We start from the raw sequence: 13,194 nt of genomic DNA on the forward strand, positions 1-13,194 counted from the left end.
ATAGGATATGTCATTGCATTTGATGTAGGAAACAGGATATTGATTTGTTTCATTTTAGTGGCATTCAGATTATTGGGATCTGGTTTACAATGAATGAGCAAGTCCCTTTCAAAAGGAGGTTCTCCATCTTCGTTTCTGAATATGATGGCAACCTCGGTTACACGGGGAGAATTATATCTACCCGGATCACTGTTATGATCATATTTAATCGCCATTGTTACTTCCGTGGGAGCAATACCCTTTGCTGCTGCTTCAGATTGGGCTTCCTTTTCTACCTCATGTAGCATCTTGTACGATTTTGTTAATTTGTTTATTTCATACATGAGGTTGTTGATGTTGATCATGAGTCTTTCTGAGCAGCCCTGGTTTTCTGGCATTGCTAATCTTTTACTTGTCGCTTCGGCCGTATCTAAAATATAGAGTTGAGCAAACTTCCGAGAAACACCATCTGAAGGATGTAAAGTTCCAGTACGGTGATAAACTTGTCCGCATATTCTAAAACAGTATGGTCCACATCCTGATGGCAATGCAATATTTGCACCCATGGAAGCAAAAGCAAAAGAACTATTTATTGAATGAATATTTTCCATGAAATTTTTACTGTCAAAATCTTTGTTTGTCATTAATCTTTTTAAATATGCTGGGTATTCTGGAAAATGTGTATCATTTGGACAAACTTTACCTTTGCTACAACATCGAGTAAATTTTCTATCAGATGGTTTTTCATCAGAGAAATTTAGTGATAGGCAAAATTCACATCTAACAGTCATTCCACCACAACTATGTTCGAGAATTGCATCCTCATACACTCCATTTTAGCCGTGAAGGCAGTTCCTACCATTATTGGTAGTACTTGTTGATGACTGTTCTTTAGACATATTCTGTCGTTGCCGCCGCCTTCTTTCAGTTTCAGAGGCACGTTGGTCTTTAGACATTTTCTGTCGATGACGCCGGCTTCTTTCAGCTGCAGAGTTACGTTGTGCCAATAGTTGCTCTTCAGATACATTCTGTCACCGACACTGCCTTTTTTCAGCTTCAGAGGCACGTTGGTCTTGAGACCTTTTCTGCAGATGATGGCGACTTCTTTCAGCTGTAGAGCTACATTGTGTCAATAGTTGCTCTTTAGACACATTCCCACCTCCCGGCTGTCAGGGTCTGGGATGCAGGTGAATGAGAGTCCTGGCTATCAGGCCGCTGAGAGCTGGCTGACCAACAGCTGATTCTGGCTGATTATGTGGGGGATGGGACTCCCTCCTCCCTGCTGTCAGAGTCTGGGCCGGCACCCACGGGGACGCAATGTCAAGTCCGCCCGCGCCGGGAGACCCAGAGTCAAGTCCCCGCCCACTTGCATGTGCCTCAAAATCCCACGAGATCCAGACCTGCCTGTGCCCACGCAGACAGACGCAGCATTAAGCCACACGGAGCCACGGGACCCCCCGCGGAGCCGCCTCTGCAGCGCACGGGGCTGAGGGAACCCTGGTGGAAGCCATGCAGAGCAGCAGCTGGGACCCGCCCCCTGGTGGGGCTGAGGGAACTCCTGCGGCAGGCATGCGGAGCGGCCACCGGACCTCCCGCCCCCCCCAAGGGGCTGCGGGAACTGTGGCAGTGGGCGTGCGGAGCAGCCGGCCCCGCTCCCGCTGTGTGCACTGCCATCTTGTGACGGTGTTATGGTGTGAGGGTTAATTTGCATATCACCTCTTTATTATATAGGATTTTTTTCTGAGTAGACTAACAATATGAAATCTTGCATATAAGAAGAGATCTCAAAAACAGAAACAAAAACCCTACAGTAAATAAATGAGTACTCTCAAAAGGGTGGACTGGGGACATTAGCCTTAGAATCTTATCTCACACTTACCCAGCATAGCAAATGGGTTCTGAGTGGCACAAAGCCCAAACAACAGAGTGAGGATTCCTTATGTTCATAAAATGGTGAAGAGAAAACTAAGTCCCCCCAAGATAAGAAAGCAAGCAAAGAACATCAGTTACCAAGTTACATCACAGACAGACGAGAACTCTCACTAGCTAAGAGTGTCCAGTGGCTGATGTCTTGAGAGGGAGAGCAGAAAGGGTCCCCAAGATTAAGAACTCTCGGCAGCTGCTGGAAGTTCCTGCAATCCCTGCCACAAGCAGGTGGGCCCCCAAAGCAGGACATGCCCCACCTTTAAACAAATTAAAGCAAACAACAAAGAGACACAAAACACCAACAGAGACATTCTTATATACAATATTTACAGGCATGCACAACTCATGGACAAGAACTTCATATCATGCTCCTTGTCTGTCGAGCCACAGTCACCACAGAATGCCCTGCATAAAAACTAACAAATAAACAAAAAACACCAAAGCATGCCGAAACCGGTTTGGCTCAGTGGATAGAGTGTCGGCCTGCGGACTGAAAGGTCCCGGGTTCGATTCCGGTCAAGGGCATGTACCTTGGTTGCGAGCACATCCCCAGTAGGGGTGTGCAGGAGGCAGCTGATCGATGTTTCTCTATCATCGATGTTTCTGACTCTCTGTCCCTCTCTCTTCCTCTCTGTAAAAATCAATAAAATATATATTAAAAAACAAAACAAAAAAAAACCAAAACACCAAAGCAGAGTAATGTCCCTTGTCCCAGAGTGGATCTGGGCTAAGGGCTCAGAGACCAGGCCAAGGACTGCTAGAGGTCTCTTGCCATCCGGAGCTGATCAGGATAACCCAGTCTTCATCTGAATCAAACTTGGGCAAAAAGACAGACGGTCTATGAATTGGGTCTTTAGGCCATATAAAACAATAGTATTTGATCATCTCTTGTTTCTTTTGTCCCTGGTTCGGGGACTGTCCCCCCAGAACATCAGCGTTCTCCCCAGTGGACTATCCGGGGGAATGTGTAAGGGAGCCTCCCTGATTCTGCTTTCCTTGGTTTTCCCAGGCCTGGAGTTCTTGTTTCCCATCCTCAGCAAGTCCCTGTGACTATTCTATGCACTCAACCCTCCTTACTGGAGGTTTCTTCTTTTTCTCAAAAATATTTTCATTGACCTCAGAGAGGAAGGGAGAGGGAGAGAGATAGAAATATCAATGATAAGAGAGAACCATTGATTGGCTGCCTCCTGCACACCCCACACTGGGGATAGAGCCTGAAATCCGGGCAAATGCCCTGACCGGGAATCTAACTGTGACCTCCGATGCTCAACCACTTAGTCACGCCAGCTGGCCCTTACTGGAGGTTTCTTGCACTGCACTCACCTCACCCCCCACCCCCTTTACTGGAGGTTTCTTGCACACCCCAAGATCTGGACTCACCCCCAAATTGTGAGAAACCCTCACCTGTCCAAATTCAAATAACAGATTCAGAGACATAAAGTATGGCAAAAATGGGACATTTAATGCACCCTTGCAAGAGCAGGTGTCCGGTTGAACAGGCACATATGGAGTGGCGATCACAGGCAATTTATTCCTAATGTGCGAGAATCCCTCCCCCGGTTCCTCATTGGCTGAGTACTATGGGATTAACAGTTTTCCCCATACATCGCCTTTGTCTTATTGTTTCCTATTGGATTATTTAAAAAAATGGGCTGAGGCCTTTTCTAGTCTCCACCTACCTTTTTCTAATTATGGCAGGTGGATCTACCTGGAAAAGGTGCTACTGGTTATGCACACAGTTCTTTGTTTTAATACCTCTCCCCTCCTCCCTACATCCGGTTTTCCCTGGGAAAATTCAGTAACCGACCTGCCACATGCTGTTAGTTTTCTCTAAAAGTTGACTATGTCGAAGATGGATTACAGAGGCCTTTTTCTTACAGTCCAAGGGGTCGAATGAGGACTAACATGGGTTATCTGAGAGACAGATTTTGGCTCAGTATAAGGTAGAGCTGTCCATCAAAGGGAGCTGCTCAAATGCCAGCACACTAACTTGGGAGGTATTGGGCATCTATTAGTGGAGGGGAAAAGAGAGGTTGTGAGGTGGTCAGAGAGAAGTTCCCTGTTCTGATCCTGACCATTAACTCCCACAGTTTCTCCAGAATTCGTTGAGGAACCTCTTCTCACTCTGTTATCTCCCTCATTGATCTCAACTTTGGCTTTGTGACCACCAGTGCATGGATGGCTCCCTTGTCCCTCTCTGTTCTGAACTCCAGCTCTCTGTGTTCAGGAGTCCAGCAGACATTCTGGCATGGATGATCTATAGCTCAAGCCCAATAGGAACTGTTCTTCCCCCTATACATGCTTCCTTTCCAGGTGTCCCCACCTTTGTGTGCCACATGCCCATTGTTCAAGCCCTCAGTACACATTACTCTTTTAGCCCTTCCCTCCCATACAAACAAGCCCATCATGTCTACCTTTGAAGTTCAAATTTGGGCCAGGCACCAATGAGATAGTGTCCAGTTCTTATTTTGAAATACCTATTTTATATGTGGTTTCTTTTGCTGCTCTGAGCAGTGGCAATTTTCATGGGGTAAGCAGAGTGGGGAGAGAAGGAAGGAAAGTGACGGAGGGATGGCTCCCTGATTAGTCACTTCAGGTGGTGCAAGAAAGACCTAAAACAACAGTGACTTATGCTAGAATAGATGCTCATTTCTCCCCTGTGACAGTCCGGTAGTCCAGGGCTGAAACTCAGCCCCACAGGAGCCGTCTCTTGCTGCTCTGCAATTCCCAGGGTGCTGCCTTTGGCAGCATGGCCCACATCTGTGTTCCAGCCAGTGCGAAGGGGAAAAGAAAAGAGAGGCTATATGTCTTCTTAAGGGCATGACCCAGAAGTTGTACACATCAGTGGCTCTCACATCCTGTTAGCTAGAAAATGGTCAAACGACCACAGCTAGCTGCAAGGCAGGCTGGGATCTGTAGTCTTTAGCTGAGTAGCCATGTGCCTAACTAAAAATTCTACAGAAGAAGAAAAGATTAGGTGTAAGAGGAAAACTTGTCATTTCTGTCATAGTGATTTTGTACATTTCAGTGAGACCTGCATAGCAGCTAATTGGCTAACTTTAACTAGTACATGAAGGCTAAACATACTAATGAAGTTCTAATAGCATCCAGCAAAGCTCTTCATTTATGGATGGGAACATTGAGCTCAGAGAGGGAAGTCACCTGTGAAGACTGCCCAGTAAAGTGTCAGAGCTAGGACTAAAACCTCAAACTTTCTACCTCTTCAAAGAGTTCAGCTGAGAGGCAGACAGGCAGTGCTAGGAGGACTCAGGCTGGGGAGGGGCCACATTTCCCAGTCTGTCTGTTGGGGGAGTACTAATAGGACTCAGGGTTATCATGTCTCTGAGGTGCCTCCACGTGACCCTCACTGCATTTTAAATAGTACACTATACTGAACTGCAGTGATTCCCTATTGGAATGTAGCTCCTTGATTTTAGTCATCTCTCTGCCCTACTACCTGCCTAATAGTTAAATGCATTATGGAATACGTGAATGAATGTGTTGCAGAAGACCAAAGAAAACCAAAAACGCTTCTGAGAAAAAGGAGGGACACTGTTTAATACGCCGGCGGGCTCAGGGAACACCCTTCCCAATCTGAGTGAAGGAACATGCAGGGGGCTTCTCTTTATATCCCCCTCCCTGTGGTCTTTGTCCCACAAGCATGGATGATGCTTCCGGTCCTTTTCGAGGGCCTTGCAAGAAGGCTCCCAGGTGCTGGGGGTCTCCAGGCCATATCTGAGGGTCTGGCCTGGCGCCAGCGTTAATAACCCTCCCTCCGGGGCAGTGCACTGTTCACAGTAACAGGTTCTGCAGGACCAGTATCTGGGAAGGAGAGAGGGACTTAATTATAGGTTATCAGGAATGTACACTGAGCTTGCTGTCTTGGATTCAGATCACTAGCCCCAAATATCAGGGTTCCATTGGAATTAGCCCTTTTTAGCCTTCTCAAATGTATATCCAAGGACTCCTTCAATGGCAGGTAATAGAAACTTAGTTCAAACTGGTTTAAGAAAAAAGTAAAAATAAAAGACTGGCTGGAGTATCTGGGCAGTCTAGGTGTGCAGCTTACCTTGGCTTAGCTGCCATTTTTAGAAGCGTGCACCTGTACTATGCTGTTAGCATAGATTTGACACTGGATATATTTCTTGATCCTTCTTAACTTTGTGGGAAGTGCTGCCCAAGCACCCCCTGCAAGGGTTGGGAGGAGGCTGGAGAATAAGGGCAGCTGCTAGTGGCATTGGTTGGGGCAAGGGGTCCCTCTTGGGCACCCCCAAGGCCAGAGCATCTTGAACCCAGTCTCAGCCCTTGTTGTTTTTGTTTTTTGTTTTATGGGGGTCACATCTTGGGTCATTTCTCAGGAGCTTCCCTGTGGCCCCACCTCTGTCGGGGTTGGATGCGCCTGCTGTACTCTCAGGCTAAAGGTGGCCTGGGCCCTAACCCCTGCTTCTTTCAGAAAGCCCAGGCACTCTGGTCTTTCCTGGCAGAGCTTCAGCCAGGACTGGGGTAGGGAAGGGAGGAGCAGGAGGAGGGAGGAATGGCTGGCTGGTGACTCACTGGGGGTGGGGGTCGGGGGCGGGGAGGGGGTGGCATATATTGCAGGGCAGGTCCCGCCTGGCGCCTGGCGGGTGAGAATTCCCCTTTGTAGAGAAGGTGGGCAGGGCCCTACAAATGGAAGCAGTCTGAGGCCCTCGGTCTGGAGAGGGCCTCTACGTACTGGGCAGGGCTGCTTATCCTTCAGAACACCCTGATTGGCTTTCTGTTCCCGGGAAGGCTTCTAGGTTTGTTTTTCCTTTATGCCCTCTACTCTTGGGAGCCCAGCTGCTGTGGTAGAGCCACTGGGGGCTGCAGAATTCTCTGGTCTCCTCAGTTCTGGGCTCTCGGGCTTCTTCCCAGGGTTAGCCACAAAGTGGGAGTTTTCCTGGGACCAGAGTCTAGGAAAGCAGTCAAAGGGAGCAAGCCCAGATCCCCTCATTCTTCCACTGGAGGGAAGGACAGCTGGGTCCTTGGGGAGTCCTGATAGGTCTGATCCGGAGACGGGTGCTCCCTGTTCCCCCACATTCACAGAGGTGGTAGGTATTCCCAAGACACCCTGGGGAGTAAAACCCCAGTGGCAGAAATTAACTTGATTTATAGAAGTGACAGTCATTAAGAAAGGTCTTGAGTGTTGGGCAGGGGATGTGGGTTAACTTTGGTAGTAAATGGGGAGCCATGGGGGGCTCTTGAGCAGGGGAAGGACATGAGCAGGTTCATGTGTTGTCCTAAGAGGAAGCATGTGGAGAATGGGGTTATCGTTGGGGACAGAGTGGAGATAGCAGGGACAGTAAGGAGGGTTGCCATGCAGTCAGGGTAGGAGACTGTAGGCAAGAGCAGCAGGGAGAGAGTGAGGGAAGGGCCCAGGGAGAACAGACAGGCCTTAGTTTGTCTGGGGGTGAAAGTGAGGAACGGAGACTTGGAATCTGGGAGCTTCTTAGTCCTTAGTCCTGATGCTTCCTTGGAGGGGCAGGCAGACATGGCGGCCACTCGCTGGCTTTTCCTGAGGGCCATGGTGGCCCTTGTAGCCCAGGATGCCTTTATGAATGTGGGGTGGGGGAGGGTGGGGAGAGCCTGCTGATGCAGCAGTGGCTTTGGGCCACCAGGTTTGGAACGGAAGCCTCTGGGAAGGAAGTGGTTGCTCAGGACTTCCCCACTGCGGACAGCTGGGAAGGGGGCTGGCTGAGGGACTCCCTCAGGCCAGCTTCTGGGTGTGTGGGGGTTGCGGGGGCTTCTTGGCTGGGATTAGAAGGGTTGAAGCCAGCTGCCTGTGACTGGAGCTCATGCTAATGTAGAGATTTGCTCCGTGGAAGGGCAGAAAGTTGTGGTTGGGAACCCAAATACTTCTCAGCTATTCTGTCAAATTACATCATATTAATATGTCACTTCACTTATCTGGGCTTTAATTTTTCCTTTTACAAAATGGGATCAAACAGGTCAGCCTGTTTCCCCCGGGGGCTATGAGAACGTGAAATTGTTTATAGGCTTGGCGATCATGTTGGATAGCATAGATCAACACTGGCTACGTGGCTTGGCAGGAGCAATCAGGCAGCAGCTGTGGGACACGGAGACAAGGTTTGAGCAGCCTGCCCAGGTCAGACACCTTGGGCACAGCCAAGATTGGGAGCAGGGCTGAACCCAGGGAGGTCTGGGGTCCCGGCCGACGCCACAGACCTACCTCTCACTCAGTCCTGCCTCCAGTCTTGGGGGTCAGCCCCTCCCATTTCTGATTGTCTTGGTCACTCAGTCAATATCTCTGAAACTAGCAAATGTTCCCTCTTCCTGGGCCCACACTCATACACCCAGCAGCTTCCCAGAACTTGCTCCTGGAAGTTTCTGCACAGACCATGCTAACATCACATGCCCTGCACAGAACCGTTTCTGTCTCAGTGAGTACCCCACCGGTCACTGGGCACAAAACCGTGGGCCCCTCACTGCTCCCTTTCTCTGTCCTCACACCCTCCAGTCCTGTATCTTTCACCCAGATCTACTTTGTCTCTTCTGTCCTGCAGATGCCTGCAGAATAATCTTTATGAAGCAAAGTAGGACCATATCCTTTCCTCAATTCCAGAATCTTTGGTGGCTCCCAGCTGCCTTCCAGGTAAAGGCCAGACCTCTTAGTCTCTGTCTAAGTCTGGCTCCAACCTCAGCTCCTCTCCCCACACTGATCTGAGCACATCCTTGCCCTGAGCAGGCTGACCTTGCCTCTACTTGCCTCCTCTTCCTTATATTTGCGTCTTAGTTCTGAAAGGGTGGGTCACAGCCACCTCTCCTGGTTTACCCTCCCCAGTGACTCAATTCCTGCCAGCAGCTCTCGAAAATTCCCTCAGCAGAGCCTTGTGGGTGTGTGGGAGGAAGGACCTTGCCCGCACCGGTGCAGGGGAGGTGGGGTGAGGATGCCTGGAGAGGACCTCTTGAGACAAAGGCTTCCATTCCTCTTCCTCACAGGCAGGGGAAGCCTTCCGCCACCGAGAGCCCAGCTGCCAGCTGCCTCAGAGGAAGATGGGCGGCCCTGGCGCAGGTGTGCACGTGGCCGCCGCCCTGGGAGTGCTGTGGTTCTTCACAGGTGAGGGGGCGGGTTCAGGGCTGGAGGGGGGGGACTCCCACTCCCACCTGGGTTTTGTGGCACCTCTCTGTCCAACAGGGATGGGGAGGGTTAGGGAACCTCTTCCCAGTCTCCCCTGTCCCCTGGCCACGCTCGTTCCCACCTCCAGAATCCAATAGGCAACTTATTTCACACTAGTGGCCCAGTGCACGAGATTCGTGTATGGGGGTGGGGGAGGTGGGGGGGGGTCCCTCAGCCCGATCTGCACCCTCTCTAATCTGGGAGCCCTCAGGGGAGCCCTCTCCAATCCGGGAGTTTCTGCCTGTCTCTGCAATCATATGAGCGAATTGTCTGAGACCCCAATCCAGTTTGGTTTGGTGCTCACAGAATAGAGGTCTTTTTTTTTTTTTCTTTGCTCCATTGGTGGAGATTTCCTAGAAGTTGCAGGACATCTTCCCTTTAATTTTTCCTCGACACTCTGATTTTACTTACGTCTCTCACCTCTGCTTTCCCTCCATCCCCCACCTACAACAGTAACTTGCTCCAGGCTCACTTTGCTCTAGTGTCTAGGACCATGGTCGGCAAACTGCAGCTCGCAAGCCACATGTGGCTCTTTGGCCCCTTGAGTGTGGCTCTTCCACAAAATACCATGGCCTGGGCAAGTCTATTTTGAAGAAGTGGCGTTAGAAGAAGTTTAAGTTTAAAAAATTTGGCTCTCAAAAGAAATTTCAATCGTACTGTTGATATTTGGCTCTGTTGACGAATGAGTTTGCCGACCACGGGTCTAGGAGATCCCGCACCAGAACTACGATTCCCAGCATTCCTGGTGCTCCCTGTGCTCTGGGTTTCCACTTCCGGTCCAGGGGCTGCACAAACCAAAAGGACTGTGAACTCCAGCTGCCCCCAGGATGACAGGACCGGACATCCAGTGGTGTCCCCGGGACCCCAGCCAGCCGCTCAGCGCCGGTGTGCGCGCTTGCGTTGGCCACAGGCTCAAAGTGGACGGGGTCCCGGGGATGCCACTGTGTCGCCCTGGCTACGCGGAGGCCATGTGGGTGTCCCGCTCCGCCCCTGGCTGCTCGGCACCTGTGCGAGTGCGCACTGCCCACAGGCCCGCCATCTTTGTCAGGTTAATTTGCATACGCACTCCTGATTGGCTGTGGGCGTTGCAGGGGTATGGTCAATTTACATATTTGTCTATTATTAGTATAGATTTCTTAGCCTCCATTTCCCCTTCTATAAAATGGCATTGTGAGCACTAATAAGTCAAATGTCACCTCCTCAGCAAGGCTTTCCTGGCTACCTTGTATAAAACAGCACATCCCTCCCCATCCCTGACCTTACTTCACGCTTCTTCTGGCATTTATCTCCACTTGACATATTGTATGTTTACTTTCTTATTGCTTTCTCTGCTCTAAGAAGAGGATTGGTGCCAGCCACATAATAGGTGCTCATGCACTAGATTGAGTAAATGATACAAATCTTCCCACATTGTTGTTTGGCACAGAGTTGGTATTCAACAATGGCAACTACTTTCATAACAATAGCCTCACCTTGTATTTCAAATCCTAATCAGCACCTCTGCTCTGAGGAGGGACCACATTCTTCCTCCATAGATGAAGACAAAGCTTAGTGTCTGGCGCCATCTAGTGGTCACAAAGAGACATCTCTACCCACTGCTGCTCTTCTCTAGAGAAAGGACTTCGGGTGATTCCTCAGGTTTCGTTCCCCAAATGCCCTCTAAGAAGGGCACTCTGGTCCAGTTGGTCTCTAGTAGCAGAGCTGGCCTGGAGCACCTGGGGTTGCAGGGAGAGACCTCAGTGCACTGCACAGATTATGATACCTCCTTCTTTCCATAAAATGTTCTTTTTTTCCCCATTACCATATTATTTTATTTATTTATTTATTTATTTATTTTTAAATTGAATTTATTGGGGTGACATTGGTTAATAAAATTATACAGGTTTCAGGTATACAATTCTACAATACATCATCTGTATATGGTATTGTGTGTTCACCACTCCAAGTCAAGTCTCTTTCCATCACCATTTATTCCCCCTTTCCCGTCTTCTACCTCTCCTCAACCCCCTTCCCTCTGGCAATCACCATATTGTTGCTGTGTCTATGAGCCTTTCTCTTTTTTCTTTTCTTAATCCCTTCACTCTTCTCACCCAGCCCTCAACTCCCTCCCCTCTGATAGCTATCAGTCTGTTCTCTGTATTCATGAGCCTGTCTCCACTTTTTTAGTTTATTTTGTTCATTAGATTCCATATATAAGTGAAATTATATGGTACTTATCTTTCTCTGATTGGCTTATTTCACTTAGCATAATACTCTCCAGGTTCATCGGGCTATCAAAAAAGGCAAGATTTCCTCCTTTTTTCAACTGAGTAGCATTCCATTGTGTAAATTTACCACCGTTTTTTTATCTATTCTTCTAAGGATGGGCACTTGGGCTGCTTCCAAATCTTGGCGATTGTAAATAACGCTGCAATGAACATAGGAGTGCATATATTCTTTCGAATTAGTGTTTTGGGTTTCTTTGGATATATTTCCAGAAGTGGAATCACTGGGTCCATTTTTAATTTTTTGAGGTAACTCCATACTGCTTTCCACAGTGGCTGCATCAATCTACATTCCCTTTTCTCCACATGACTGGTGCAGAGATGATATCTCATTGCGGTTTTAATTTGCACTTCTCTGATGATTAATATTGTTGAGCATGCCTTCATATATGCATTGACCATCTGTATGTTTTCTTTGGAGAAGTGTCTATTCAGGCCTTTTGCCCATTTCTTAATTGGATTTTTTAATTTTTGGTATTGAGTTTTATAAGTTCCTTCTAAATTTTGGATATTAAGCCCTTATCAGACGTATGGACAAATATGTTCTCCCATTTGGTGGGTTGTCTTTTTATTTTGTTGATAGTTTCTTTTGCTGTGCAAAAACTTTTTAGTTTGATGTAGTCCCATTTGTTTAGTTTTTTTTTTTTGTTTCCCTTGCCCAAAGAGATATATCAGAAAAAATGTTGTTACAAGAAATGACTGAGATTTTACTGCCTATGTTTTCTTCTAGGGTATTTATGGTTTGGAGCCTAACATTTAAGTCTTTAACCCATTTAGAGTTTATTCTTGTGTATAGTGTCCGAAAGTGGTCTAGTTTCATTTTTTGCACACATCTGTCCAATATTCCGAACACCATTTATTGAATTGACTATGTTTACCCTGCTATATGTTTTTGCCTCCTTTGTAAAATATTACTTGACTGTAAAGGCATGGGTTTATTTCTGGGCTTTCTATTCTGTACCATTGATCAATATGCCAGTACCATACTGTTTTGATTACTTTGGTCTTGTATAGTTTGATATCAGATAGAAAGATTCCTCTAACTTTATTCTTTTTTATCAAGATTGTTGTGGCAATTTGGGGCCTTTTGTGGTTCCATATAAGTTTTTGGAATATTTGTTCTAGTTTTGTGAAATATGCCATTGGTATCTTGATAGGAATTGCATTGAATCTGTAGATTGCTTTGGGTAGTATGGACTTTTTAATGATGTTAATTATTCCTGTCCATGAACATGGTATATGTTTCAACTTATTTGTATCTTCTTCAATTTTGTTCTTCAGTGTGTTATAATTTTTTGAGTACAGGTCTTTTACATCCTTGGTTAAATTTATTCCTAGGTATTTTATTCTTTTTGGGGCAATTTTGAATGAAATTGGTTTCTTAGTTTCTCTTTCTGATAGTTCATTATTGGTATACAAAAATGCAACTGATTTCTGGATATTTATTTTGTATCCAGCTACTTTGCAGAATTTATTTTTCAGTTCTAATTGTTTTTGTGTGTGGAATCTTTAAGGTTCTTTATATATAGTAATGTGTAATCTGCAAATAATGACAGTTCTACTTCTTCCTTTTCAATTTGAATATCTTTTATTTCTTCTTCTTGTCTGGTCACTGTGGCTAGGACTTCCAGCACTATGTTGAATAAGAATGGTGAAAGGAGACATCTCTGTCTTCTTCCCAATCTTAAGGGGAATATTTGTAGTCTTTCCCATTGACTATGATGTTGGCTGTAGGTTTTTCATATATGGCCTTTATTATGTTGTTGTATGGTCCCTCTATTTCTGCTTTGCTGAGATTTGTGTGTTTTTTTTTTTTTACCATAAATGGGTGCTGGATTTTAACAAATGCTTTTTCTGACTCTATTAATA

The 13,194-nt window shown here is 47.0% G+C and overlaps 1 protein-coding gene across 6 annotated transcripts in view; it reads left to right on the forward strand.

Annotated features, from left to right (window-relative positions):
• CD276 (CD276 molecule) overlaps positions 1–13,194 on the forward strand; it is a 54,720-nt gene that overhangs the window by 24,210 nt on the left and 17,316 nt on the right. For 4 of the 6 annotated variants that reach the window (XM_079768194.1, XM_079768195.1, XM_079768193.1 and 1 more), the window contains exon 2: positions 8,884–9,001. In XM_079768194.1, coding sequence (XP_079624320.1) covers positions 8,938–9,001 — 64 coding nt within the window. In that variant the 5' untranslated portion in view covers positions 8,884–8,937. Of the gene's footprint in view, positions 1–8,447; positions 8,537–8,883; positions 9,002–13,194 lie in introns of all 6 variants that reach the window. The other 2 variants (XM_079768191.1, XM_079768192.1) reach the window with 1 other exon arrangement.

The sequence above is a fragment of the Cnephaeus nilssonii genome (assembly GCF_951640355.1).
Source record: "Cnephaeus nilssonii genome assembly, chromosome: 4".
Taxonomy (NCBI): domain Eukaryota; kingdom Metazoa; phylum Chordata; class Mammalia; order Chiroptera; family Vespertilionidae; genus Cnephaeus; species Cnephaeus nilssonii.